Genomic DNA, 27,795 nt, shown 5'->3' on the forward strand with positions numbered 1-27,795 from the left:
AAGCAATTTTTCAAAGTTAAATTTGTGAATATTATTAAATTATATCCCGGTCCAAGGAAGATTTTTTGCTCTACAGAATATTATAGCAACTACTGATCATTCTTTCTAGAAGTTATCGTCCGGATAAAGTGATAAAATGTGCTGTGGATTAGGCGCTGTAAGTATCCAATCGAATGATGAGCGGTTTGTGTGCCTTTTGTGTGTGTTTACATCTTGCGATGACGTTATGTGCAAACGGCGTATGATGATGTGTGTGTGATCTCAATGATCATTAACAGAAATTATATTATGTCAGAATTGCAATGATTCTCCATGAGTTCTTACGTTCCATATATTGTAATGATAATCATGATAATGAAATTATGTACTACTACTACAACTTACAAGCAGATTCAGTCTGAAGTCTGTCTGTAGACCTCTAGATCTAGATAGGGTCTACTCTAGGCAAATTCATGCAAAAAAATATATTCAAAAAATTGACTTGAAAACACATCACACAATTGGTCTGAACCGAGTCAGGAGCAAATTTGAAGAAATTATATTTTTAAATGTTGTAAAACCAAAGATATAAGAAGAAAACTGACCAAGTATCTGTACTAAAAATCGTACATGTATGTAAAATTGGTCGTAGACATTCGACAGCTGAATATGACGCGCACGGTTGCATTACGTGCGTTCTCGAATCCAAAATCGTACCTCACACACACAATCTCGCCATACCGCGAATGGTCCGTCTTGGGGAGCTAGCCGGCTGAGAGTTTGCAGCGATACCAACGCAACTTCGGAGCTCCGCAGCGCGCCATTTTAGCGGGACTCGGAAAGGTTTGCGATGGGAAGGCAGCGGCCTAGCTTTTTGCCCAAACAACGCTAGATCGGCTGCTGGCAAAATGAAAATAACTACGATCAAGAACATCGTTGGTTTCTTAACTTTTCAGTGAGATAATTCTGAATTCTAATTGAGACTATATAATAAATTAAATCGACAAAGAAACCTCGGTAGAACTCTTATAACTATACAAAAGCTTGTTTATTTCTTCATTTGACATTTTGTTTTCGACCATTTTTTCGTGCGCGAGTCAATGTAAACTATGTATTACCAAACTTTCAACACGCAAGGAACGGGGAACACTCGCGGACCTCGTAACAAATTCGTTGCAAAAAAAAAATTTCAAGGGTGATTTTGAAGCAGTGAAGAACATTGACGCTGCAATGCGCAGAAATATACTTGAAAGAAACTTAAAAAATAATACCTGAATTTTCAGAAAATCGTATTTGTATAAGTGTACCTAGATGTGACTTGTTTATAAATCAGATTTTATGAAGATTTGTCGGGGAAAAAATGTCAATTTTTTCCGTTTGGTGGTCATTTCTAGGCTAATATTTTAAAAGTTGCATCAGTAATGGGCCCGATGTTTCTCTTATCGTACTCGCATGTTATTTCTACATAGATTAAACATAGGATGGTTAAGGGTAAGACCAGATAACATTATAAAAAAGATATATCCTTCCACCCTCCCATATCCAAGTTTTGGGCTGATTATTGCCGACCCACCGCAGCAAGGCCATTCAGATTTTCGTACGCGCGCAAAGCGCCCTCTAGTGCCCCATGAATGTGCCTACTCTAGACTATGTAGGCATTGGGGCGCTAGTGTACTGTGTAGTTTCGTATCCATTTTTTTTAGCAGTTTAATATGTTTAATATCCATTCTTATCCACTATGTAGGTATTGGGGCGCTAGTGTACTGTGTAGTTTCGTATCCATTTTTTTAAGCAATTTAATATCCATTCTTATCAAAGGATAATACCTGAATTCGGATCACATTCGACATCGGGAAACGTCCGTTTAGGGCTTCGATGTCGACGTCGTCGCTCAATATCGTCTCAGCGCTATAGCTTTGCAACTCAAACTGAAGCTATCGGTCCAAAATTATGAAAAATTCTTGTATGGTTTATAAATTTATGGTATCGTGCATGCGCGTAATACCATAAACCATACGAGAAGTTTGCATAATTTTGGACTGATAGCTTCAGTTTGAGTTGCAAAGCTATAGCGCAGAGACGGTACTGAGCGACGACGTCGACATCGAAGCCCTAAATGGAGGTTTCCCGATGTCGGATGTGATCCAAATTCAGGTGGAAAATGTGATATATGATTATGATTAAAATTAGTAAAAAATTGGGCTAAATTCCTTTGCTAAGAATGGATATGAAACTGCTAAAAAAATGGATACGGAACTACACTAGCGCCAGCATTGGTAGGGCGGACATTCGTTGTCGGCTAGCTGCGGTTGCGCTGCAGCTCTTACAAATTGAATGGAAAGTCTGAAACTAAACAAAGAAGTCAAGCCACATACATGTACATGTATATGCATGGTTTACAGCATACTACACTGGGCGCTAGTTCAGAATCATATCTACAAATGTAGACTTTGATCTGTGACTCTGGCGCGGAGATACCCTACTAAATCATACCAAAAATCAATTAAATCTTCATTAATTGTTCAAAATATTAAATCAAATAAAATAATGGTCATGATTTAAAAGACGTTATTCGGTTATGTTTCCAACTTACCTGCTTTGTGTCAATTTTCTTATCTTTTTTTGAAGTATTCTTCCTTTAAACGAAGACATGATAATATACAATTTCTTAAAGATTTCACAGCAAACTACTTTACAATACAAGTGCATACCAAATTACCAACGGTGGGGTGCGAGCGGCTGCGTATAGTGTATGTGAAGTTAGCAACTGTAATCTCAGATCTTCATTAAATTCATCTAATTAATTCATCATTACGATGTCTAACTTCATGCATGCGTGCGCCCGCCCGCACCCCATTGTCAATATATGCAATTGTATTGAAGCATGCATGTACATGTAGTGTTTACAAAAAGTACACAATGTATCAAGGCTCAAATTAATTTTTTGTCCACGGAGGGCTCTTCCAAAATAAAGAGCCCCTGTCAGCCTTCTCACAAGGACATGTACATCAAAATTGTCCATTTATTAACCCATTTGAAAGAAGAAAAGATTTATTTTTAGCACCAAAACATATCTAGAAAAGCTTTTTTTTTACAGTTCAAATGTTATTAACATTCTACAAGTACATGTACATTCACTTTAGTGGTTTGAAGTGCACTGCCTGCAGTACTAAAAGTGTTAAATTAGTTTTTATTCTATTCTACTTTATTTTTTGTCTGGATATAGTTGGCGTGCTGCTTTGGCACAGCGGCCTGCTCCTGCTGCTGTTCAGCTTGTCCATCATGTAAGAACTCCACATCTACCAGGATTGTGTATGGTCTCTTCTTGCTGGTTGGAGCCGTCGTCTCGGCCGTGTTCCTCATTCCTCAGGTGGATCAGGCCCTGTCTAACGTAAGTAGTCTCTCACCATTAGGGACTTTTAGATTTTCACAACGACAACGTAGACTGGTACGTGTGACGTCCTTTTAAGGCCCTGCCAGTGCCTTAAAAGGATGTCACACGTAGCAGTCCACGCAAATCTAAAATTCCTTATTATCTTGCTCAGGACTACCGTACTTCTATTCTTGTTCTCTTCCTAATCATACAAACCCAAACACACATGCACACATGAATTAACCCTCTTCTAGGCCCACTTCCATTTAATGTACATAATTGTGTTCTTGGTTGAGGCGTTTTTATCTTAATCGCTTTTATCCACCCAGGTGTGTACATTTTGTATGTCTGTATCTTGTATTTGTGTTTTAAGTAGCATGTGTGATTAAAATGGTGACTGGCTGGAATGCTTCAGAGTGGAGTACTTTTTGCAGAATGACAATGGAATCCAATGATGGGGTTATAATACACGTACATGTACATGCTTGTGAAGCTCTTTGATTGAAATGTAATAAGTGTAACTATTATTTTTATTCCAATTTTGTTCATGATTATTGCAAATAGAAAAACCACAGAAATAAATTTGTATATTTTACTGTAAGTGTAACCTTAATCCCCCGCCCCATGTTTCCTTTTCTTTCTAGTCGCCATTACTATGCAAAGATGTTGCTGTGGTTGGTCAACTGATTCCATCAGAGGTCTGTGAAAGATTGGCAGGTTATCGTTCTGTCTATCGGGTCAGCTTTGGTGTAGCTGCCTTCTTCTTCCTGCTCTCTCTCATCATGATCAATGTGAAGAGTAGCAAGGATCCACGCTCACCAATCCAGAATGGGTATGTACTGTACATACATGTGTGTATTTGAGGAAAAAATAGTAAAATGCATTTATAAATTGCTCTGTTTTTAATATAAAGACTTCCAGTTGATCTGAATCTGTCACAACTCAACTCAGAATTGTGTATGATATGATGTGAGACTACATGTAGTTTCTTGTAGTAGTAGTAGCAGCAGCTGCAGCAGAAGTAGTCCTTAGTAAGATACTGCTGTTTAAAAACGAATATGATAAATGAAAAAATAATTGAAAATACTATTGATTATATAAAGAAAACAAATAAAAGTATATTTGAATACTCCCAATCAAAATGCACCATTATTAAATCACATCATTGGCCTTTATCACCATTACCATCACGGGCAATTGGATATTCTCAGCTATTCATTATTTTGCCCCCCCCCCCCTGCCCCCTTTAATCTAATGAAATGACAAACAATATACATGTATTACCCACATAAAAAGAAAATTTACAGATTGTTAATGTCTAATCATTATGCTCATGCTTTGATGAATGAAAATCTACATTTTGTAAGTAATTAACATTTAGCAAATTCATTCGAGGGATACAGTAACAAATCTCATTTTCCTTCTCTTTCTCTTTCATTATCTAACTCTTGAAGGTTCTGGTTTTTCAAGTTCCTGGTCATGTGCGGTCTGTGTGTGGCAGCTTTCTTCATCCCCAACGGATCATTTGAGAACGGTAAATGAGTGTTTCCGTTCACTTAGAGGGAATTGGGTAACTGTGTCTCAAATTCTGAAACAAAATCCTGGATTTAGCTCATGCTGCAATGATAATTATAAATCTTAGGTCAGTCAGGAACCCCATAACTTTTACAAGCTGATCACCTGTCTGATTATCAAGATATTTATGATTGGAAAATCGAAATCAAATTTTGCGTTTTCCTAATGGTTTTCATAACACTACAGTCTATCGGGGACTCAAAGATTTTTACTTTTTTGAGGCAGTTCATGATCATTTTGAAGCGCAATTTTTTTTGGGCTTCAATATTACACCATATCAAAGATACTTATAACACGTAGGGCCATGCATCTCAGATTTAACATCGTTAAACGATGCCTTTAAATACTGTCAGTCTTTTTCAGATACATGTACATGTATAGACTTAGTACCTTTTAAACAATATATACAATGTTAGTAGTAAAGAGAACCACAGAATGAATTTAAGCTAAATGAGCACAAATTATGCAATTTATGTCTTTGTGATTAAGAAAATACCAAAGTTATTATCACAAGTTACCATGCTTATAGAATATCAAATGTACAATGTAGATAAATTTATTGTAACAGATGATATATAATGAACACCAGTTGAAAAGTGAGTTTTAATAAGAACATCATACTCTTCAAAGATTGCGAATGTAGTTGAATTGTTTCTTAATTTTGTACAATGGAACAAAAATATTCATAAAAAGTTATAGAAAGAAGGAGGAACTTTAGATCGATTTTCAATAAGAATCATATTTGTACTACTGTACCAATAACTCTTTGGATAGAAATTGTTATAACTAGAGGACAACATCAATAGCTTTGAACTTTTGCTTCACATAATCTAACATTATGGACCGATTTTTCAACATGTATTAAGAGTTCTATTGTCATGCGCAAATAAAAGGAAGGCTTAAAAATTGTCTTACGACTCACATTTATATAAAATATAACAATACATTAACATATCATAAACAAGTTACTACAAATAACATAAATAACATAACAATGTAATATCATTAAATCAGAGGAATTATAATGCATTTATGGTACATTTTTAGAGACATGATTCTTCCTTCTTTCCTTGCACCTGCAGTATTCATGTACTTTGGGATGGTTGGAGCCTTTGCCTTCATCATCATCCAGTTGGTTCTCCTGGTGGACTTTGCTCACTCTTGGAATGAGAGTTGGGTTGGTCGCATGGAGGAAACAGAGCATAAGGGATGGTACTGTGGTAGGTATCAAAACTAAATTCTCCATCACATGACTATTGACTACATGGACAATGTACAGTGCATATTTGTCATTTGCACTCTGTGTTTAACACAAAGTTTACACAAAAGTTACTAAATTAAGTCCAGTTCATTAGAGAAGTTTTCAATGAATATGCAGTGTCATTCTTCATCTGAATATAAATGCTTTTAAATGATATCATGAACTCAGATTGACTTTTATGAAGAAAAACTGGCTTTTTGTAACAAGAATATCAAATAATAAATATTACATCAAAACTTGCACAAATACGTGTAGGGTCTGTATATTAATATGTATTTGATACAACCAGTGAATTCCAGCTAAGCTAATTTGAACTTGGCTTACCTTACAACTGAGTCATTATTTAACTCAATTTAGTCTTGATATTTACATCTCAAACACATCGTAAATCATACATCAGGGCCCTGTCTTACAAAGAGTTGATATCAATCGCTATTTATTTGCGATTGATAAGACATAAATGAGACATAAATAAAATAAGACATAAAAGACTGCAAACTTGCGATTGATTGAAGGACTTGCGATTGATTTGGACCAATTGCAACTCTTTGTAAGACAGGGCCCAGAATACAACATCAGAAACTCTTTACTGATTTGTTTTCCTCATTGCAATATATGTTCAATTCAAATATCTTTTTTTTGTAGCATTGATGTCGTCCACTGTGGTCATGTATCTGATTGCTCTGACTGGATTCATTCTCTTCTTCATCTTCTACATTGGAACTGGGGTAAGTTTTTATACTGAAGCAAATTGTAACATGGGGGGTGTTTCACAAAGATCCTAAGTTGAACTTACTCTAAGTTGGACTTAAAAATTATGGAAAGCCATTAGCATCTATGAAAATATTTTGTAAAAGTTATTTTAAAAGGCATAAAATGTTGATTCAAATCGTTCATATTTTCTATTATCAAGGAGATTTCATGTTCTTGATGTGGAGTTTATAAAAAGTCTAAAATACTTGAATTTTTGCTTTTGAATATACTTTACTTTAAGGCTACAAGTGGCTCTCCATAGTTTTTTAAGTCCAACTCACAGTTAAGTTCAACTTAGGATCTTTGTGAAAAACCCGCCATGGTGTCAACCTGCTCAGGTTCTAACCGTTGCTGTGCTGAAGGCATGTTCAAGTATACTGCATATGTGTCTGTTTACTTTGTCCAAATAACTTGTTTCAATTATATACAGGTAGTTTATCGAGACATGTTGATCATGGACTCTTAGACAGATTACAAGCACTGAAGCCATTTACTCACTGAGGGCATCTCAATTGAGGACATCTTTGGATGTTTTCAAAATGATTCCTTTTGCAGATATCATCTAATTATAGTCTTTAGCATTGATTTAATAATATTTTCATCATTACCAGAAATTTAGATAACATGTACCTTCAATCTTTTTTTGTTCATCTCTCTCTCTCTCTCTCTCTCTCTGTTTTTAGAAAGAGTGTTCCCTTCACAAGTTCTTCATCAGCTTCAACCTGGTTCTGTGTGTGGTCATGTCTGTTATCTCCATCTTACCCAAGGTCCAGGAAGGTACAACACATTCCAAAGCAAAAATGACTCATGCCTATTTACAGTTATTCAATTCAATTTATTTCAATGTATTTTATATATGTTCGACATGGATATTCGTTTTGCTCACATGTAAAAATAAAGGGTTAGACAAAGCTTACAAAGAACAGAAATATGGTGATGATAAAACAATAGTCAGACATAATAGTGATTTTCGTTTGTTTTAATATAGCTTGTTTCATTTCCTTAAGTTCCGTAATTTACTGTCTTCATTCATCCTGGTGATGAATTATTTAGCAACTTCATTAGGATGCATGGATGTTATGGATTGAATTCATCTCATATGCATTGGACGTTGCTATGCCCGGCATTGCTGTGGTTGTTCAAGATCAACTTTGCTCAAAGGGGTTGCATACAATTTGAATTCTTTCTTTTACTGAGCAGGACAATTTTGGGGGGAGGGAAGCTCTCACTCCACCCCCACTCACTTACACTTGATTTGTCCATGTTTAAGAAATTGAAAATGGTTAAAGTCCACTTTTTGTGATTCATTTTTCAGTTAATACAAAACTTGAAATATCTTTTGGAATATGTTTCATTCATCTAACAGTATATAGTTATGAAGTGGACCTGTGTACACATTTTTTCTTCAATTTAGTGCAAAATATGAGGAACTGGTGTACCAATGACTACATCTCCTTAAGATCAATATACGAATGTGATGTATGATTAAAACTTAGTTATATTTGACTGTCTATGTGTTTGTTTGTTTGTGTTCAGCCATGCCACGATCTGGTCTTCTCCAGTCTGCTGTGATCTCCATGTACACCATGTACCTTACCTGGTCTGCCATGAGTAACAACCCTGATGATAGTGAGTTCTAAACTGTATTAATCTAGTTTATATGTATATTTATATTCCACATACTACATGTAAGAATCTTGCTCTACGATTGGTCAAAAGTAAATCATGTGATGAAAGATAGTTCGCCCTTCATTGCTGTGAGAAGCAAAAAGTTTGTTACACTGTGTAGATAGGCTACTATCTACACAGTGCAACGCTCTTTCACTGAAGATAGAAGTCCTATGTACACAGTACAACGTACTTTAATTGTATACGCTGCGTATTGCTCTCCTCTTTAAGCGCTTTTAGTGTTAATACGAGAACTTTGGCCACGCGCGAACTATGTGGTCACATGCACCACCATACTGCATGCATTGTACTTATCATACACCGTTTGCTAGCTGTTAATTGATGACTTGTTGCTCTAAAATGATGGAAGAAGTGAAATGTTTCTGATGTGGAATATAAAGCAAAAAATCACCTTTTGATTTCAGGCGATGGCAAACTATCATTTCTCGGCGATCTGAATGGATACGCTATCTTTCCTCAGCTTTGCTTCGGAAAGATAGCTACATCCAGACGCCTCAGAAGTGATAGTTTGTCCCATCACCTTCACCAACGGTAGTTATTTGCTTACAAGAAGGAGGGAGGGAGCAAGAACAAAATTGTGGAAGGTCTGTTATTTTTGTATAATTATTATTATGCTGGTTGTAAATAAACTAACAACAACATGCTGGAAACCCCATTCTCTTTAATGAGCCATCTATATGTTTAGAATGCAGTTAGGATGACTATCTGAAGGTTCCTATTCTTTTAACACTCTTAAGATTGATTTTTCAACCCAAATCATTGGGATAGATATCATTTACTTGTAGTGATGAATATTCTGTAGTTAAGTTTGAACTTGTCAAGTTTTCATTTCCTTTATTACTAGAATTCAGGTAACCTTCAATCACAACTTCATGCTTTCCACCAGCTTTACGGATAAATGCAGTAGAGCCCCATAACACAAAGCTTTAATAGCAATAAATTGTATAATCATTCAATTTCACAAACTTTGTCTTTGTGTTACGGGGCCCAAGTACACATTCAAACACAACTAAAGAAATTCAAAAACAATAGTTTTGTAACCATAATTGATCCTTTTACGTCTGTTTCTTTTCTTTGTTATTAGCTTGCAACCCCAGTATCACAACCATCATTCAGACTATAGGTCCTTCTGGTAATAATACCAACGTACATAACCAAGATGTGGGCTCAGCAGAGAACTGGGCTAGCTTTGCTATCTGGCTTATCTGTCTCATCTACGCATGGTAAGTAAGCAATGGAGCATCACAACCATCATTCAGATTATCGGTCCTTCTGGTAATAATACCAACGTACATAACCAAGATGTGGGCTCAGCAGAGAACTGGGCTAGCTTTGCTATCTGGCTTATCTGTCTCATCTACGCATGGTAAGTAAGCAATGGAGCATCACAACCATCATTCAGATTATCGGTCCTTCTGGTAATAATACCAACGTACATAACCAAGATGTGGGCTCAGCAGAGAACTGGGCTAGCTTTGCTATCTGGCTTATCTGTCTCATCTACGCATGGTAAGTAAGCTATGGAGCATCACAACCATCATTCAGATTATCGGTCCTTCTGGTAATAATACCAACGTACATAACCAAGATTTGGGCTCAGCAGAGAACTGGGCTAGCTTTGCTATCTGGCTTATCTGTCTCATCTACGCATGGTAAGTAAGCAATGGAGCATCACAACCATCATTCAGATTATCGGTCCTTCTGGTAATAATACCAACGTACATAACCAAGATGTGGGCTCAGCAGAGAACTGGGCTAGCTTTGCTATCTGGCTTATCTGTCTCATCTACGCATGGTAAGTAAGCAATGGAGCATCACAACCATCATTCAGATTATCGGTCCTTCTGGTAATAATACCAACGTACATAACCAAGATGTGGGCTCAGCAGAGAACTGGGCTAGCTTTGCTATCTGGCTTATCTGTCTTATCTACGCATGGTAAGTAGGCAATGGAGCATCACAACCATCATTCAGATTATCGGTCCTTCTGGTAATAATAATACCACCGTACATAACCAAGATGTGGGCTCTGCAGAGAACTGGGCTAGCTTTGCTATCTGGCTTATCTGTCTCATCTACGCATGGTAAGTAGGCAATGGAGCCTCGCACAATATCAGTCTTTATAAAATGATGACGTGGATCCTTGTTTTGGTCATTCTTACTAATGCCCTCACTGCAGTGCATTATTTGTATATTACCTGCAGTGAGAAAATATATTTTTGTTTACGGAGGCTCTTTTATATTTTCTATAGTTAGATTTAATCTTGATTTGTATATGTCTGTATTTTTTATATTTTTTACTAGAGCTTTCCAGGGCTTAAGCACTTTCTGCTCCTTTGTTTTTTTTTTGTCACTGTATTTACTTTATCTTTTTGTGATGTCTGTGTGATAGGGAACATTCATGTACCTTTAGGTTGGGAGTACACTGCAACAAAGAGATTTTCTGTCTGGGGTCGCCAGAGATTACAAGTCATAGGTTTTTGCTAAAGCAGTTACTAACTAGTGGCAAAGATATGATGGAGATGAACATGTAGATGTACCGTATGTTATCATAAATTATTGGCCACTTTCCTTCTCTCTCTCTCTCTCTCTCTCTCTCTCTCTCTCTCTCTCTATCTCTGTCCTTAGAGTAAATGGATTTACCTGTAGATGCATGTGGTAGTGAAGATTCTTATTTACCATTTCTGTTTAATATTTCAGCATCCGTACTGCAAGCACCAACAACGTTGGAAAGCTGACTGGCAGTGAGGTATGTAATTTAATTGTTGCCTGATTTCTCATGAATCTATCTCCTTTTGCATGTAACATGTCATGGTTTCCTTTCAACAGCTCACCTAAAAACTGAGTTTTTGTATTTTCAAGTTTTAACCCAAACCGATTTTGCTCCATCTTGTTTTGGATACTTGAAAATGAAGCATTATTTTGTATGTACATATATTGCAGAATGAGAGATCATATTATACAAATGGAAACATCCTTCTAAATCCTCACTTTTTATTAAGGAAAAAGTGAAGCTTTTATTATGACATAGGTCTTAAAATTCCTGCTGATCAGGCAAAAGGCAAACTCTCGCTAATAAAATAGTTGCACACATACATACTCTCCCATTACATTTAAGAGGTTAATAATGAGGAAAATTCAAGAACTTCAGAGGGTTTTGTTTTTTTCTTTTTCAAACCACTTTCTAAGCTTGGCAAGGAGAGAACCCTTTTATCTTTACTTCCCTGTGATAGAAATGCCATTAAGTTATGTACATGCAATTTTCAAAGCCAAGAAAAGTCACAGTAAAATGTGCTCTTTTAGAATATCAGACTCCCAATATGCAACATATTTTATTGGTTATCACAGATTCTTATAGTTCTTGGAAAGTCAGTTAAAAACAGAGGCAGTTGAAGTAAATATTTTAGAGTGACAAGTTTGTCAAATTGATCTTAGACCATCTTGTAAGTACTTTATGCTATAATACCCCATTACTGTTTTCTGTTCTCTTTTCTAATAAACCTACTCATACATTTCGCCTCCTCTCTTCTGCTATTAAAGTTTGGAAATGTAAGTGGTGACTCTATTCCTTTCCACGATTGTGGCTGTCATTTGAATTATGTGGCATACATGAACATCTACATTACATGTACATTATCAACACATTCACTTGTACACTGTGAATCGCCTGTCAAATCAAGAAACAAGTTTTGTGTTGACATATCATTTTACCTCAAGATTCCTTTGACATTACACTTTGCCCTCCAGTATTTACATCCAGTGTACTTGCACATATGAAAGGTTAGGTGGGAAATACATGTATTTACATTCCATCTACATACATACATACATACGATCATGTATACATGTGTACATGAAGATCATGAATAGATTATGAATATATATTGTACATAAAGCATTGCTTAATGTGTGTTCAGTGTCCATTCATGTGCATGTTGGGATTTAGCATGCAGTACAACAGGAAAATGCATCACTGTGTATCCTTACAATTAGACTTGATTAGACACTTTTGTATGAGGCCTATTGTTTACATTTTGAACATGATTAATAATCCAAATCTAGGTCTACATGTACTTGTGTGACCCTTTTGCACTTGCCCCCCCCCCCTTTATCTGGTATCCCCTGTTGTATAGGTCATGTATTTTTTATTTATCCTTACATTTTACTTTCTTACAGTATGTATGGACAATTCTTATCTTACGTCATTCTTCTGTGATTCTTAATTTATTTGATCACTACCTCTTCCAGCTTTAACTGTGCCTACTTTCAGCTACATAATTATGATTTTCGAAGTAACCTTTGGTTTATGGATAGATTGATCAAAAGATTGAATGGCAGAAACCTTGATATTAAGTATGTAGAAAAGTAGAGAAAGAAGAAATATAGGGGGAACTATCGATATATGGAGAGAGAGAGAGAGAGAGCAAGAGAAATAGAGAGAGAAAGAGAGAGAAATATAGAGAGATCAATGAAAAGATGGAAACATCTGACCCATGGTATAATGAGAAATGTTTCTTCTCAAATGTGTGTAGGTTATTTGTGTAATAATTTAACTTCTATTCTTGTATTAAAAACCAGTTTTTATTCCAAATCTTCTTTCTTTCTTCAATGTTATAAATTTAGAAAAAAACAGGGAAAAAAGGGGGTTCCAATTTGGTTTGAGAGATAATAATAAATAATAGACGGTCTTAAAATAATTTTTACCATATAAAGAGAGAGAAGATGTTTCTTGTCAAGTCTTTTGAATGAATTGTTCAATTTGGGGAGGGAATGTGCAAAGGTTGTTTTTCTCAAAGAGATTTCCTCATTTTTGTAATTGATTTTCAATATTTTTACCTTCTAAGCGACATGTACATGTGCACTAATCCATACCTAAGGGGAATTACTGTGGGAATTTGAATGTAGATTACATCATGTATCTATATTTTAATGAATAGATGTTGACAATCTGCACTCTCTAGTGCGCCCCCAAGAACATGAAACAAACCATGATAAAAAGAGGAATCTTTTCTTCCATCTGACTTGATAAAGCATTCAATCAAGTGTGGCATTATTAGCTTGTATGGGAAGAGTAAATTCAGATGTATACACTGAAGTCAACCATCCTCATCCGGTTCGAACTGGATTTACCTAGTTCTTACTGAATTTACCTACATGTAGTATCTGAGAAACCGGACATTGATTTTTCATTGGAGATACATGCTAGTAGATTTACAATGTAGATACAAGGAGTCAATGAGTATTCTTTGATAATATTCACACTATATGTACATGATGTATACCCAAACAACAATACTACCGGTAGTCCAATTAATTCACTGTCACAAGCAGACAAAGTTATGAAACAACTCAATGGTTTGGGGCAATTGTCAATGGGCGAGTTTGAAAATCTGTTTTGCAATTAACTAATGTCTATTAATGCTCATGAGATATATGAGATTTCCAAACTTTAAGTTAAATGAAGTTTTAGATGTAAAGTGGTAATTTTTAGGGGGGGGGGCTGTTTACTCAACATGTAAAGCTCGAAAATGAGATAAATGAAGTGGAAATGTGTTTTACAGTGCTCGATGGTTTCTGAATCTCCATTATACTAGTGGTATTGTTAATTGTGTTGAATCGTGATAAGTAAAATTCGGTCAACCATATGCAAGCTACCTTGTGTTATCTGTACCAAAAATTTAAAGAAAGAAACGGGGGAGAAGAAAGAAAGAGAGAGAGAGAGGTGAGGGGGGGGGGGGGGGTAGAATAACAGTTCTTTTGAAATACTTTATTGATGGATCAGTCCCTATCAGACCCAAGGGCATAAATCAATTTTATTCATTTATCTCAGAAATGGTGAGCTAGAGGAACTATTCATCTAATTTTTTGTCAATCTCATCATTTTTTAATACTGCTCAAAATGTGGGATTTTTGTTGTTGGTCAAAACAAATACACTTTGTGAGTCATATGTGGTTGCTGAAGGCTGTAAAAAGAATAAATCTCTATTCTATTCTGAATGTTTTTATTTCAATCCTACCATTACAAAGTATTTTTTTTTAGAGCAAACAATCATGATGCAGTGTTAGTGACATGTTCTCCTGTGGTCTTAGTACTTTACAATAAACATACTTGCAAACCTGAACAAATAAGTGACTCAGACTGAAAGTTAGAAGAGTATAATCCATTTAAACTGCCTAACTCATTGTGTTACAGGAAGCGATTTGACCTTTTTTTAACCCAGGTTCAGATCTGCCACTTGTATTTACATATAAGTGTAGCTAGTAAACATTCTTTTCAATTGTTGTAAATTATGACAGCACAATAAAGATTGTTCTACATACATGGATAACAAAGAAAAGTCTTGAAAATGTTCATGTTACGAACAGCTTCAGTATATAAGTAACATGACAGTGATTTGATTTTGATCTATATACTGTACATTGTATATTGGTTTTTAATGACACATGTTTATTGTGGTCTGCTGGTCTGAGGTATTTGCTTTGTATTAGTATCAAATAGTGCTGACAGTCCAGTGTCATTGTTTGTTATTATTGAGGACAAATAGATACTGGATGATTCAATTTTCTCTTCCGTTTATATACCAGATACATAAACAATGATTTAATATTATTGTTGTTTCCTTGTTTTCCCCAAAACATTTTGATTGCATCATCTTATCTCAAGGATTAATGGATTTGAAGTCCAAAAATAATTTATTCAAAAGGCAGACTCCACACTCATTTTGTTTGGAAGAGGTTCCAGATTTAAAATTTAGATCATGTACCGGTATGTATGAGTCCTATGTAAAAAAAATATTTTCAAATTTGGGGGTAAGGACTTAGATTTAGGTTGCCTGTCAGTGTCGAGCACTGCACCAGGTGATTTAAAAAAATTATCAGTCCACACTAGCTCAGTTAGTTGGGTTACTTATCCATGTCTGAAACCAAATTACCTTCCTCATGCATCCTGTACAAATATGTACAATGATTATGCACTTCCATGATGCTATCATGTAAACATGCTAAGTAGAAGAACCTCATTCATAATAATGACAAACTACACATCAAGTAAATGTACATGTTTACAATGACCAGATTACAGTTCAATCATCTTCACAAAGTATTAATATTACCACCATTATACATTACATGTAGACAGGTGTAAACTTCCTTGTTTTATGTTCGTGTTCTTGGCGAAATCAAAGTGACCCTTTGAGCCACCAGACATATATTATATTTGTCATGTGCTTCATTCTCATGCACACAATGTGGTTTTCAATTACCGGTATTAAAATTAATAGATAATCATATCCGTGTAGATTTTATTCATGTTAATTGAAGCATCTCAATTCATGTGTCTAGTTTCAATTTTTGTGCAAATAATGAAACCAAATGTTTAAAATGTGTCAAGGTAATGAATGACTCACAGATTCTACAGGATAAAGAGGCAGCTGGGAAAAAGATAGGAAAGGAAACCGGATTAAAGTAGCATAAATTTAATTTCTTTTGTTCAGTTTCTGGGATTTCCTTCTTTTCAGTATGTACAAGACATGTAAACATTGAAATGGAAAGAGGCCATAAAAGGCACAAAAGATTTCCCCCAAAATACTCATCTCTATGTAAACTCTTTATCATTAAGTAAAGGATGTTCTTCATTCTTAATTGTCAAGCCTAAAGTTTTGTAGTTGTAGAAAATCGTTTTGCTTTCTTGTTCTAGAGTTGAGACTACAACAAAATGTGACTTTAACTTTTTTTTGTTGGCTGACAGGAGATATTTTCAACATTGCTACAGTATGCTTGCTATTGGAGTATGCAGCACGAAACCATTAGGAGAATGCTTTAGTTTAACTATTCACTAATGCCATTTATGAATGATATTCTGAGAAAAATTAATAATAATAATAATAATAATAAATATATATAGCGCAGCTTTTATACAAAATATATTCAGCTGCGCTGGTTAAGAGCTCCTTTTTACTAAATTCTACAATATAAGATCTGATATGGCAGCTCCTGTCATTTGTATTAGATTTACCAGATAAATTTGTGCTCCATTAGATACCATAACTTTGTACTTTGTACATTTATGTAAAACATTTCATTTTTGAATGTATTAATAATGGATTATATAAAAATTGACTTATTATTTAAATAAATTTTACACTTGTACATCATGCATATTTTTAGTGCAAAATATATTCACCCCATGATATATTCACTCCATAATATATTCACTTCAATAGATTAATTTGATCTGGGCTGAGTCATTGTCAGGAAACTGTTCTTAAGATACCCAAAGAAGATTGTAGATCATATCATACTGTGTAGTGCACTGTATAACAATACCAGTGCTTTTCAGTGGATTCTATTACTTTTCACGTTTGACACTGACCCTTATTTTGATGTACTGCACATTCCTTCTTCATTTTATTCTTTCCTGCTTTCATCTCTGCCACTCTCTTATACACAAATGTACATGTACCTACTGATATGGAGCCTCATTCAAGGGATAGTTATTTGTGTATCTCAATAAAGATTCAAAAATCTTAAGCCAACATTTAGTCAGAAACTTTAGAAGTTTTGTCAATCTATGCAAAGAATTAGAGAGATGGTCATAGATCTGCAGTCTTTTTGTATTGTCTGAAGAGGAGTTGATCTTCTAAATAATATAGTTCTCACTTTCTAGCTTTCATGCTGTGTCATATCAGTCTATTTAGCTAACCATTTCCACACATCTTGTTCACACACTTAACATTTAGGACAATCTACAATATGGAACCAATGAGGTAAGAAGATTCATACTCCTTGGAAGGATCAAAGAAAACAGACATTTATGACAGCTGGAGCAACCATTTTTAACTATTCTAAACCATTCTAATCATCACACATAAATATACTCTGTAGGTGATGGAGCACTTACTCATCTCACACATTCATTTGGTGAAAGCCATCAACACTCATGAATTTTCTCTCAACTAAATTTGTTTCTTTCTCTTTTTTTCTTCTTCTCCACATCATGTACATGGACAGGGGGTGTACATGAATTAGTATGAAATAAATTTGTTATTCAGAGGGTGTATGAAGGGACCTTTTTTTTTTTTTAGGGGGGGGGGGGTAAGGTGAAAAAGAAGTAATTTGACACCATGAAAACATTGTGCTACACAATCTGTATTACAGTACCAGAACCTAAGAAATCTTCTATCAGTCAAGTTTAGAGAAGCTGTGCCAAGTTTGGGTAGAACACAAGCCCAAGCTTGCAATGTTAGATAATGTATTAATGATAAGTACAAATGAAGTACCGGTACATTTTGTTGTACTGCACTACTACATGTACATGTACAATGTAAAGTAAAATGGGTGTATGCTGAAATAAGTTAGGAGTGACCTAGATCATGTGAAGATAAAAACGGTGCATTAGTCATCAAGCCTGAAGCATAGACATTAACAGTGTATCAGGTTGACATACATGTACAATGTATGTACAGTCATTAAAGACGCACGATGGTGTTCAACATCTTTGCCTAACTCTTGACATGCACACAAAGATGCATGTACATTGCAACCAAAATAAAAATGCCTAACTCTTTCTTATACAAGCCTCGAACAAAGCTAGATCATGTAAAAATAAACATGATGCATTAATCATCAGGCCAAAAGCATAAACATTGACAGTGTATCAGGTTGAAATACATGTACATGTCTTTGCCTAACTCTTAACATGCATACAAAGATACATGTACATTGCAACCAAAATAAAAAAGCCTAACTCTTTCTTATACAACCCTAAAATAATGCAAGTTGTGTATTTTACTAACATGCCCAATACAAATATCTTCATGTCAGTAAATTTGCCCACTCTACAATACATACAGTACACTATCTTCCGTTAAATATAAATTTAAACCAAGGTAATAACCAGGGGGGCGTTTCACAAAACTTGTCATCAGTGAAAAATGACAGTTTTTGTTTATAAGCTACTGAAATCCTTGCTTCTGATTGGTTGTCAACAGATTTGTCACTGATTTTTGTCATTTGTCATTGAAAAAAGGCTTTGTGAAATGGGTCCCAGGTATGAACCCTTCCCTTCTTCCACAAGTCTGTTAGGTATCATAAAACAAATGTTGATACAACATTGACATTGATTGATGTATCCTCAACATCTTCTTCAAAGAAGAAAAAAGAAATCAATAAAACATCAGATTTTCTGCAATGTATGCCACATAATTTAAGCAGCTGCCAAAATGGCTTTCAACTCTCAAATAAAGATACTTATTTCTTAACTGTCAATTTTCTTGCTCTCTTCTCCTTTGACTAACTTCTAATGAATATAATCATCTTTCTCAGAGTAATTTACAAATATTATTCAATTTGATAAAGTGAAGAACAAAGTTGTTTAGTCCAACAAGAGGTCTCTGTACAATATACTCATGGTCGCATTATAAAGTTCAAATATATTTTATTTGCTGAGCAAAAGAGCTGTGCCAAAAGTCCATGGTTTTAAGTACATTATTTATGTACATTGTACAATGTAGCAAATATTAGTTATCCATTTGAGATGACTTGTTTGGGAACACGTCAGCACATGTAAATATTAAACTTTTGATATCCTGAGTAAAATTAATACATCTGTAGGTCAGGTGGATTTTAATTGGCATGTTTGTTGGGTTTCTATGAAAAGAATGTTTGATTAGAAATTCATTCCTGTATTCTAAAGTGTTTGGATTACTTGGTGTATGTGTACCTCTTTTAATATCATTGTTCCGTTTCTGTTTTCTTCTTTTATGGAATTTTCAGTGTGTTAATGCTCATCCAGTCAAGTGTTTGCAAGCTTTTCATTCATGATGTACCTGTATCAATAGAAAACGACATGTACCCTACTTGAATTACTTTTTATCCAGTTTTCCAGATTTTTTTAAGGAGCTGTAAATAATTTTGCAATGATTTCTATAATTCTCCAGCCTTGCTCTGTGTACCAATCCCTATCAAATTTAACCCTGCTACACCATTATTTGTTTCCAAAGAAAGTGGTGATTATGGCTTTTACATGTTATTGCATACCTGCCCATGTAGAGTTTCTACATATGTGTACACTTATGAATCTACATGTATTACAATCAACAGGTGATTTGCCATGTTTACCCCCTTATACATCTGTTTAGAACATGTTGCTAAAAACTTTTGGGTGTCTGCCTTTCCTGTGAATGGACTGCATGTTTCCGAGCATCCAATCAGATCTTAGAATTTTATTTCATGTTTAGATTACCCATCAACATGATTTTCAGTTGATAATGAGAACGATACATAGTATCAATAAAGTGTAACCATTTGATATTTTTCTTACTTCTGTCCACAGAAAACTCTGCTTGGATCAACCAATTCAAGCGGTGGTAAGTATTTGTGTAGATATTTTGTTACCTTGGTAACAAACAAGATTATTTGTCTGTAATGATGTGCTTACAAGTTACAATGATTTGGAAAGTTGCAAATTGCAATATCTCTTCACAGTTTCACTGTTAAAACACAAGTGGAAAGAACTTTTTAACAGCTCCATACATAATTATATTATGTAATTTGAACAGAGTTGAATGGTAAACTAATATAGAGCAAATCTGACAAGATTCTAATTGTGATTTCCAGCCTGCATTCCACTTTAACGTTCTATTACTTTTTGCTTTGAGGATCATGGTTTTGAAGGCTGATTTTAAAAAAATGATGATTGGATACAGAATCCAATGAGTCTTGGTTTCTTGGTTTTACCAATACGTATGTTTTGGGGAAAAGATATACAGGTATTTGGTCACTTTCTGTCCCATATGTACAGTGATAGCAAGTATCATTGGACAGTGAATGAACATGTAGTTAATCTTGAAAATATAATTTCCCCAGATATTTTTCTGATGCATCTTTCTAATGCACACCAATGTGATTGACACCAGAACCACAATTGACCAATGATACAAGTATATTGCAATCACCAAACAGGCGGGAATTGGTGGATTTGGAGTCGGTTTGGAGGTGTGACAGAGATAAATAAATGCAGTTATCAGATTACTTCTGAGGGTCATATTAACCTGTACTTCACGCTCCACCCACCCATCCATTCCCCTCTCTTCCAGGTGACTCCAAGCCTGCTGATGGAGACGCAGAGAAGTGGGGCCAAGAGGTGTATGATAATGAGGAGGACACCGTTTCCTATAGCTACACCTTCTTTCACATCATGCTCATGCTAGCTGCATTCTACATGATGATGACCCTCACCAGCTGGTTCCAGTAAGTCTCTTTCCTTCCAACACCTTTCCATTAGCTTAGGGTGTGTTCAAGCAATTTTTTGAAGCTAAAATCACAAAGATGAATCACAAATCAAAACGCCGTTAAAAAACACTGTTACTGCGGGAAAGCGTTCAAGCAATTTTTCATCAACGCTGATTCTCGCTCATTTCAAGCCCAGTCGCTGCTCATCACACTGTGCAGTTTGACCCAGGAAGTATAGGTCAACTTCACCGCATGCTTTCTGTCTGTGTTTACGGTCCACTGTCGGTCAAACCGGAAACGGGCCACGACCCACAAAAAATTTCTTGAACGCAACCGTGTTTTAAACTAAACGTCTTTGAAAAACATGTTTCTTGGGTGAAACAGTGTCCGCCTGAATGCACCCCTACTATAAACACCTAGGGGGGGCTCACAACGACGCAGAAGGGCGACCACTCCAACGTGTGGTTTGCTAAAGCTGATCAAAATAGTTATACACCCGTGATCCATAATTTAGCCACGTCATATCTGAACTAGGCCTTACCAAATACGTGATTGTAAGGTACCGGTAATTGGCGTTTACTTTTCATAAAACTAGTGGCACAGAATAGGATTTTCAAAAAACTGAATACTTATGCAATTTGAAAAAATAGTCTCATCACCACTTTTACAGTATTTAGGTTTAAATCATCTCATTGTCTTCATGTGTCTTAACTCCTTCTTTCATTGCAAGATTAGTCTCACTCTCAGACCATTTCATTAAAGTGCTCATCCATAAATTGCAGTTCAATAGTTTCATTCACTATAAAGTAGTCTCTAGCTGTGCTAATTCAGTAGTTCTATTCACTTAGTAGTCTCTAGCTGTCATGTGCTACTTCAATAGCTTTATTCACTTAGTAAGTAGTCTCTAGCTGTGCTTAGTCAGTAGTTCTATTCACTTAGTAGTCTCTAGCTGTCATGTGCTACTTCAATAGCTTTATTCACTTAGTAAGTAGTCTCTAGCTGTGCTAAGTCAGTAGTTCTATTCACTTAGTAGTCTCTAGCTGTCATGTGCTACTTCAATAGCTTTATTCACTTAGTAGTCTCTAGCTGTCATGTGCTACTTCAATAGCTTTATTCACTTAGTAAGTAGTCTCTAGCTGTGCAACTTGTTAGTTCTCAACAAGAGCATTATTATAAATTCCATTTGAAAACCAATCCTTCATTGTATGCATTGGTTAATGGAAGCAAAATGCAACCATGATAAAAGAGCATTTGTGATAAGATCCATTTTGTTTTGTTTATATTCAGCCAATTTTGTAGAACATATCACTGTTTTCAGCAAAAAAGCAATATATGGGAGTATGCTACAACAAATGAATTTTATTATTAGGAGCATTTGAATAAGAATAAGAAGCATTCCTTACTAAAAATCCATGTGGTTATTGGTTACATCATCAGCTTGTACAAGGGCCCCTCCAGTAACAGGTACAGGTATGCAGTGCATGCAGATTAGAATGATTTAATTGATTGAATCTTGACCAAAAAAAGACATTAATCAATCAGATCTGAAGTTATATATTCTTTTTTATTTGAAACCAGCCAAAAATTATTTATTTCAAATAAAAAAAAAATGCTGTAAAGAGGTCTTTATAATCTGTCTGTTTCGTAAATGGCCACCTGTCAAAATTTTACCAGAATATTTCTTTTTGCCAGTGCCTTTCTTTCAGTCTACATTTTCACTGTACAATCTATTTGATGCCCTTCTTTTCAAAAGATAATTTGTTTTGAATTTAGCTACATGTAAATGCAGCTCAGGGCCAGTCGTCATTAAATCCAATGCTGAGCAAAGAAATCTATCATCTTCGTCAGCTTGCATGTAAAATGCGCAAAGATTCAACCACATATAAATATGACCCACATTACCTTAAAGCAAGCATTTCTTTTCTAATTATATTTTATTATCTGACATGTTACAATTTCTTTATTAAGTACATTTAAATATAGGGATTGGTCAGCAGTTTTGAAAACATTAAGATTGTAATTTGCATGTAAGATTCTCAATTCTTTTTTATTTCATACATTGACTTAAAAAACTGCATGATTTATTTTGTTAATGTACATGTATCCAGCTACTATTGAAATTGTTAAGTTTACAAGCTTTGCACCGATACCTAGCAAATCATCTCTCAGCAATATTTTTGTTAAGTTCATTCCCTAAAGTGATTGAATAATGATTGCTTGCTCATAAGTTAGAAGAACAGCCACAACCAAGGAAAGCATTTTACTGGAAGATGACTTCAAAATTGTTAATAAAAGGGATGCAGAATCTGTATCAGAAATAATATTTTTTCATTAAAAACTATGAAAACTTCTTTCTACAAACCACTCACCCTCATAGTATCAAGTCATAAGATGATAATGATGAAAGTGGTTCTACAAGATGTCATATGTACACTGTACATCTGCATTCGTGTGGAGGAAAGTTGTCTAACTTTCTTTCTAGAATAACCCATTGTATCACATATTCAAAAACTGTTTTCTGACTTCAGTATCCTTACCAGTTCCCTTACCAATCCCCCGATACTTATGTCAAGCCTATCTGTATTTTTTCTCCATTTTTTATGCCTCCGCCACCGAAGGTGGTGCCGGAGGCATCATGTTTTCGGGTTGTCCGTCCGTACGTCCGTACGTCCGTCCCGTTTGACCGTTATCACAATATCTCAAGAACCATTTAAGATTTAAACTTAAGACTCGGGAATAGTATTTATCACCATAGGAAGACGATCTGATTAGATTTTGGAGTACGTAGGTCAAAGGTCACAGGTCACAGAGGTCAACTTATGAAATTCCTTGTATTGAGTTTGTTAGCGCGATATCTCAAGAACCATTTGAGATTTAAACTTCAAACTTAAGGATAGTATGTATCACCATAGGAAGACGATCTGATTAGATTTTGGAGCACGTATGTCAAAGGTCAAGGGTCACAGAGGTCAACTTATGAAATTCCATACATTGAGATTGTTATCATATCTCAAGAACCACTGGAGATTTAAACTTCAAACTTAGTGATAGTGTGTATCACTATAGGAAAACAATCTGATTACATTTTGGAGCACGTAGGTCAAAGGTCAAGGGTCATAGAGGTCAACTTATGAAATTCCATACATTGAGATTGTTATCATTATATCTCAAGAACCACTGGAGATGTAAAAACTTCAAACTTAAGGATAGTATGTATCACCATAGGAAGACGATCTGATTAGATTTTGGAGCACGTAGGTCAAAGGTCAAGGGTCACAGAGGTCAACTTATGAAATTCCATACATTGAGATTGTTATCATAATATCTCAAGAACCACTGGAGATTTAAACTTCAAACTTAATGATAGTGTGTATCACCATAGGAAGACAATCTGATTAGATTTTGGAGCACGTAGGTCAAAGGTCAAGGGTCACAGAGGTCAACTTATGAAACTCCATACATTGAGATCGTTATCGCGATATCTCAAGAACCACTGGAGAATTTTCACTTCAAACTTAATGATAGTATGTATCACCATATCATAATATCTCAAGAACCACTGGAGATTTAAACTTCAAACTTAATGATAGTGTGTATCACCATAGGAAGACAATCTGATTAGATTTTGGAGCACGTAGGTCAAAGGTCAAGGGTCACAGAGGTCAACTTATGAAATTCCATACATTGAGATTGTTATCATGATATCTCAAGAACCACTGGAGATTTAAACTCCAAACTTGTTTAAATTGCTCTATGGCGGAGGCATCATTTTCGACTGCGCGCAGTCAAAATTCCATCTAGTTCATACTGTACTATGTAATTAGGATAGTGATGAAACATTGTAATCTTTCATCTCTATAATGCATTTTAATGATTATCAAATTATAAAAATTATTTATAATATTTTTAGATGGTGATTATTCTCAGCACAAATGCACAACAAATGCACAAACATGTTTTTCTTCCATTCAGCTTTTAATAAACTTAGCATGAGCTATATGCCGTATCACTGAATATCACTAATGATATAGAAAAATAATGTCCAATCTGTGTTTAGCTAACAGATGTGAATACAGTTTCATTATCATATTTATTACATTATCAAACCAATTTAAGTCCCTATATTCAAAATGTTTACTCCAAGATTTGCTGTTGATACCTGCAATATATTGGCAAATAACTATTTCAATGTTCTTTTTGTGGGTTGACAGATTTTTAAATAATTTTATTCATCTCTATTTATGCACTGCATTGCATTAAATCATATCAACAATATAGCTTTTTTTTTTTTTTTTAACGTGCACACATCTACAGGTCTACACTTCTTTTACAGGAATGCAGAAAATTAGAGAAGCATGAAATTTGTGAACTCTTGAAAGGTTGAAATTGAAATTGGCAAATGAGTATAATAACGACTAGTTTGTTACGTTAAGATTCATGTAACAGTACATTTCCCTGTTCTCCATTTGAATTCCATGTTTGTCAATAATTCTGACATCCATGAAGATAATTAGAATTTTTATAGGATTGAAACAATTTCATTGAAAGGAGAAGTAACCTTTATATGTGAAAGGTTAATCCTAAAATCCAAACACTATAAATGTCATTTCTCTAATTTTACAGGGTTTTCATGATAAATTTTCCTTTAAAAGCCCCACTGCACTACTTAAAGCTACTTGTGCCCTCTATATAGCAAACAATGCCTAATCGATGGTCCTTTTCTAATGTTAATTAAGAGCTGATTTGATGAAATAACCACCTGTCAGTGGTCATGGTCATGCAGGGAGGTCTAATCCCTCCTTGCCAAAACTAGTGCAAAAGGGCTTTAATGGTTATCTTCATACTTCATACATGTAGGTGTATCACAATGTAAGACTCAAGGAAATCTATTTTAGTCCCCTCTGACCTCTGAACCTGTAATCAAAGCTATTTCTAACATGTTTTCTCCTCTGCTTTATGTCCACCTCTAGGCCAGCAGGAGCCAACTTTGATTCGCTGGCTGCCAACAGTGGAGCCATGTGGGTCAAGATATCCTCCAGCTGGGTGTGTGTCGCCCTCTATGTCTGGACCCTTGTCGCTCCCATCATTCTGAGTGAAAGAGAATTCAGCTAGATGCCAAGTCGAACGCCGAGGTTTGCTGGGATAGCATCTCAAAGAGTGCAGTGAAATCTTCAAAATCCACAAGAAATTTGCGAAATATGATCTCGGTCAATTGCTGATAAAGGCACATGAGCCATTTTTATAAACTTAATAAAATGGAATTGTGTATATTTTTATTTTCAAAGTAACCAGTTTATAACAATCTAAACAACAGAAAAAGAGTAAAATAATTGAAAACAATAAATATTGATATCCAGATAAATCACAAACTAAGGCTTATATGTCAGTTGGCTAATTATATAGACAGAGGTCGTGTGTTTTTAGGTGGATTAATCTAACTAATATATTATTGAATAAACATGTAAAATAAGAAATATTATGTAAGTGTTAATTGGTATTATTTGATTGCATTGTAAACTGCGTTGTGAAAAGAATTATTTTTCAGTGTAAGTATAATCTTAACTTTAGAAATCAGATTCTTGCTGTGTATACCAATAAACTTTTATCAAATCTAGAATTATGGTAAACTTCAAGAGGCTACACATACATGTGCAACCACAGATCATAACGTATTATCAGCAAGAAATGCTGTCATATGAATCAATAACAAACTTTATGCAGTCAGTTTCATGCTGGTACATGTATATATACACTGTATACAATCAGATGTAGTCTCAGTCATAGCAGTAGTCTGCATGGTGAATATTAGAAGTGTATTGTTGAATCTTTGATGTTCTTGCGACGTGGTAAATGAAATAAACACACTCCAACACTCTCACAAAATAAGCTTTATGACAATTAGAAATTTACATGTAGTCTGATCACTAATCAGTGTGTTACCTATGTGATGAAATAATATTTGCATGTTAGAAATTCAAATTGAAAGCTTATGAAGTGGCATGCACATGAAAAATGGATTATATAATACATTTTCATCGATATAAACACAATGCAATCTATAGATATGCAGAAAGTGGTAAAACAGCAAAGAGAAATGTATACGCATGAAAAGTAGAAGTTTGAACATGATTTTTAAAGCTGAAAGGAATTGTAAATATTGAAATTCACGCTGTTCATATTTGTATTACCAGTAAGCTTATTTCAATGAATGATGTGATATATGTTTTTAAGTTGTAGAGCTTTAAAATGTTAGTTCAGTATATATATCATTATATTAATTGTCTTAAAAATTCCACCCATACACAGTTATAGATGGTATGCAGTAATCATGTGTGGCTTTGTAAGAAATCTAGTTATTTTCAACTCGAGAAGTAACTGTAAGTTGACCTCAGAAAGATGTTAAGCTCCGCTGTTCAACATGATTTTCAGTTGAGTTCAGTCAAGACCGATATGATTTTTGTGTTTGAGATTGAAGTTGTTATTTTACCCAGGGCACCATTTATTAAAGGAGAAAAGACTTTCAAGACTTTTTGCAGGATGGAGATCCTTGAAATTTTGAATCAAAAGGACACAGAGATTGTAACAAATAATATAATTGACCCTTGGAAAATGAGTATAATCTGGATTGTTTCATATGCACATTTTATATTGTTTACTTTAATAGAATTTATTAGGCTCTAAAATTTCCGACTGAATCTTCTAAGAATATCGAACATCGATTCTTTTTCATTTAAAGAGAGAGAGAGAGCACATTCTTTGAATTTTCCATGAACAGGACTAAGTTCAAACCATATTCTTTTCTCAAAGATGATATCATCATTTATGACTTCATTACAGGGGCACAATTCAAAATATTCTGGATCTCTTTGGCTTTGCAGCATTCTGTGCGATTGTAGTTCATAATGCTGTGTACAAATATAACATGTTCAAATGA

The 27,795-nt window shown here is 34.9% G+C and overlaps 1 protein-coding gene across 3 annotated transcripts; it reads left to right on the forward strand.

The window, feature by feature from the left end:
* LOC755589 (probable serine incorporator) lies at window positions 1–27,795 on the forward strand. Of its 3 annotated transcripts, none has more exons than XM_030974899.1 (14): window positions 1–157; window positions 3,206–3,370; window positions 3,997–4,184; window positions 4,807–4,886; window positions 6,010–6,147; window positions 6,834–6,916; window positions 7,625–7,718; window positions 8,478–8,570; window positions 9,715–9,853; window positions 11,331–11,379; window positions 17,369–17,395; window positions 19,963–19,996; window positions 20,726–20,879; window positions 25,832–27,795. In XM_030974899.1, the coding sequence occupies exons 1-14, from the start codon at window positions 137–139 to the stop codon at window positions 25,971–25,973; spliced, it is 1,407 nt and encodes a 468-aa protein (XP_030830759.1). In that variant the 5' UTR covers window positions 1–136; the 3' UTR covers window positions 25,974–27,795. The 3 variants fall into 3 exon arrangements, with proteins under 3 accessions (XP_030830759.1, XP_030830760.1, XP_030830761.1); XM_030974900.1 differs by lacking the exon at window positions 17,369–17,395 and adding an exon at window positions 12,171–12,179 and having other exon boundaries at window positions 25,832–26,315; XM_030974901.1 differs by lacking the exon at window positions 17,369–17,395 and having other exon boundaries at window positions 3–157; window positions 25,832–26,315.

Source organism: Strongylocentrotus purpuratus, unplaced genomic scaffold (assembly GCF_000002235.5).
Source record: "Strongylocentrotus purpuratus isolate Spur 01 unplaced genomic scaffold, Spur_5.0 spur5_scaffold_7, whole genome shotgun sequence".
Taxonomy (NCBI): domain Eukaryota; kingdom Metazoa; phylum Echinodermata; class Echinoidea; order Camarodonta; family Strongylocentrotidae; genus Strongylocentrotus; species Strongylocentrotus purpuratus.

Excerpts from the sequence above, each read along its gene's own strand:
- LOC755589 (XM_030974899.1), top strand. The coding sequence starts at position 137 with ATGTGCTGTGGATTAGGCGCT. Across the intron at positions 3,371-3,996 it reads TGGATCAGGCCCTGTCTAAC|TCGCCATTACTATGCAAAGA; the intron begins GTAAGTAGTCTC and ends TTTTCTTTCTAG. Across the intron at positions 8,571-9,714 it reads GAGTAACAACCCTGATGATA|CTTGCAACCCCAGTATCACA; the intron begins GTGAGTTCTAAA and ends CTTTGTTATTAG.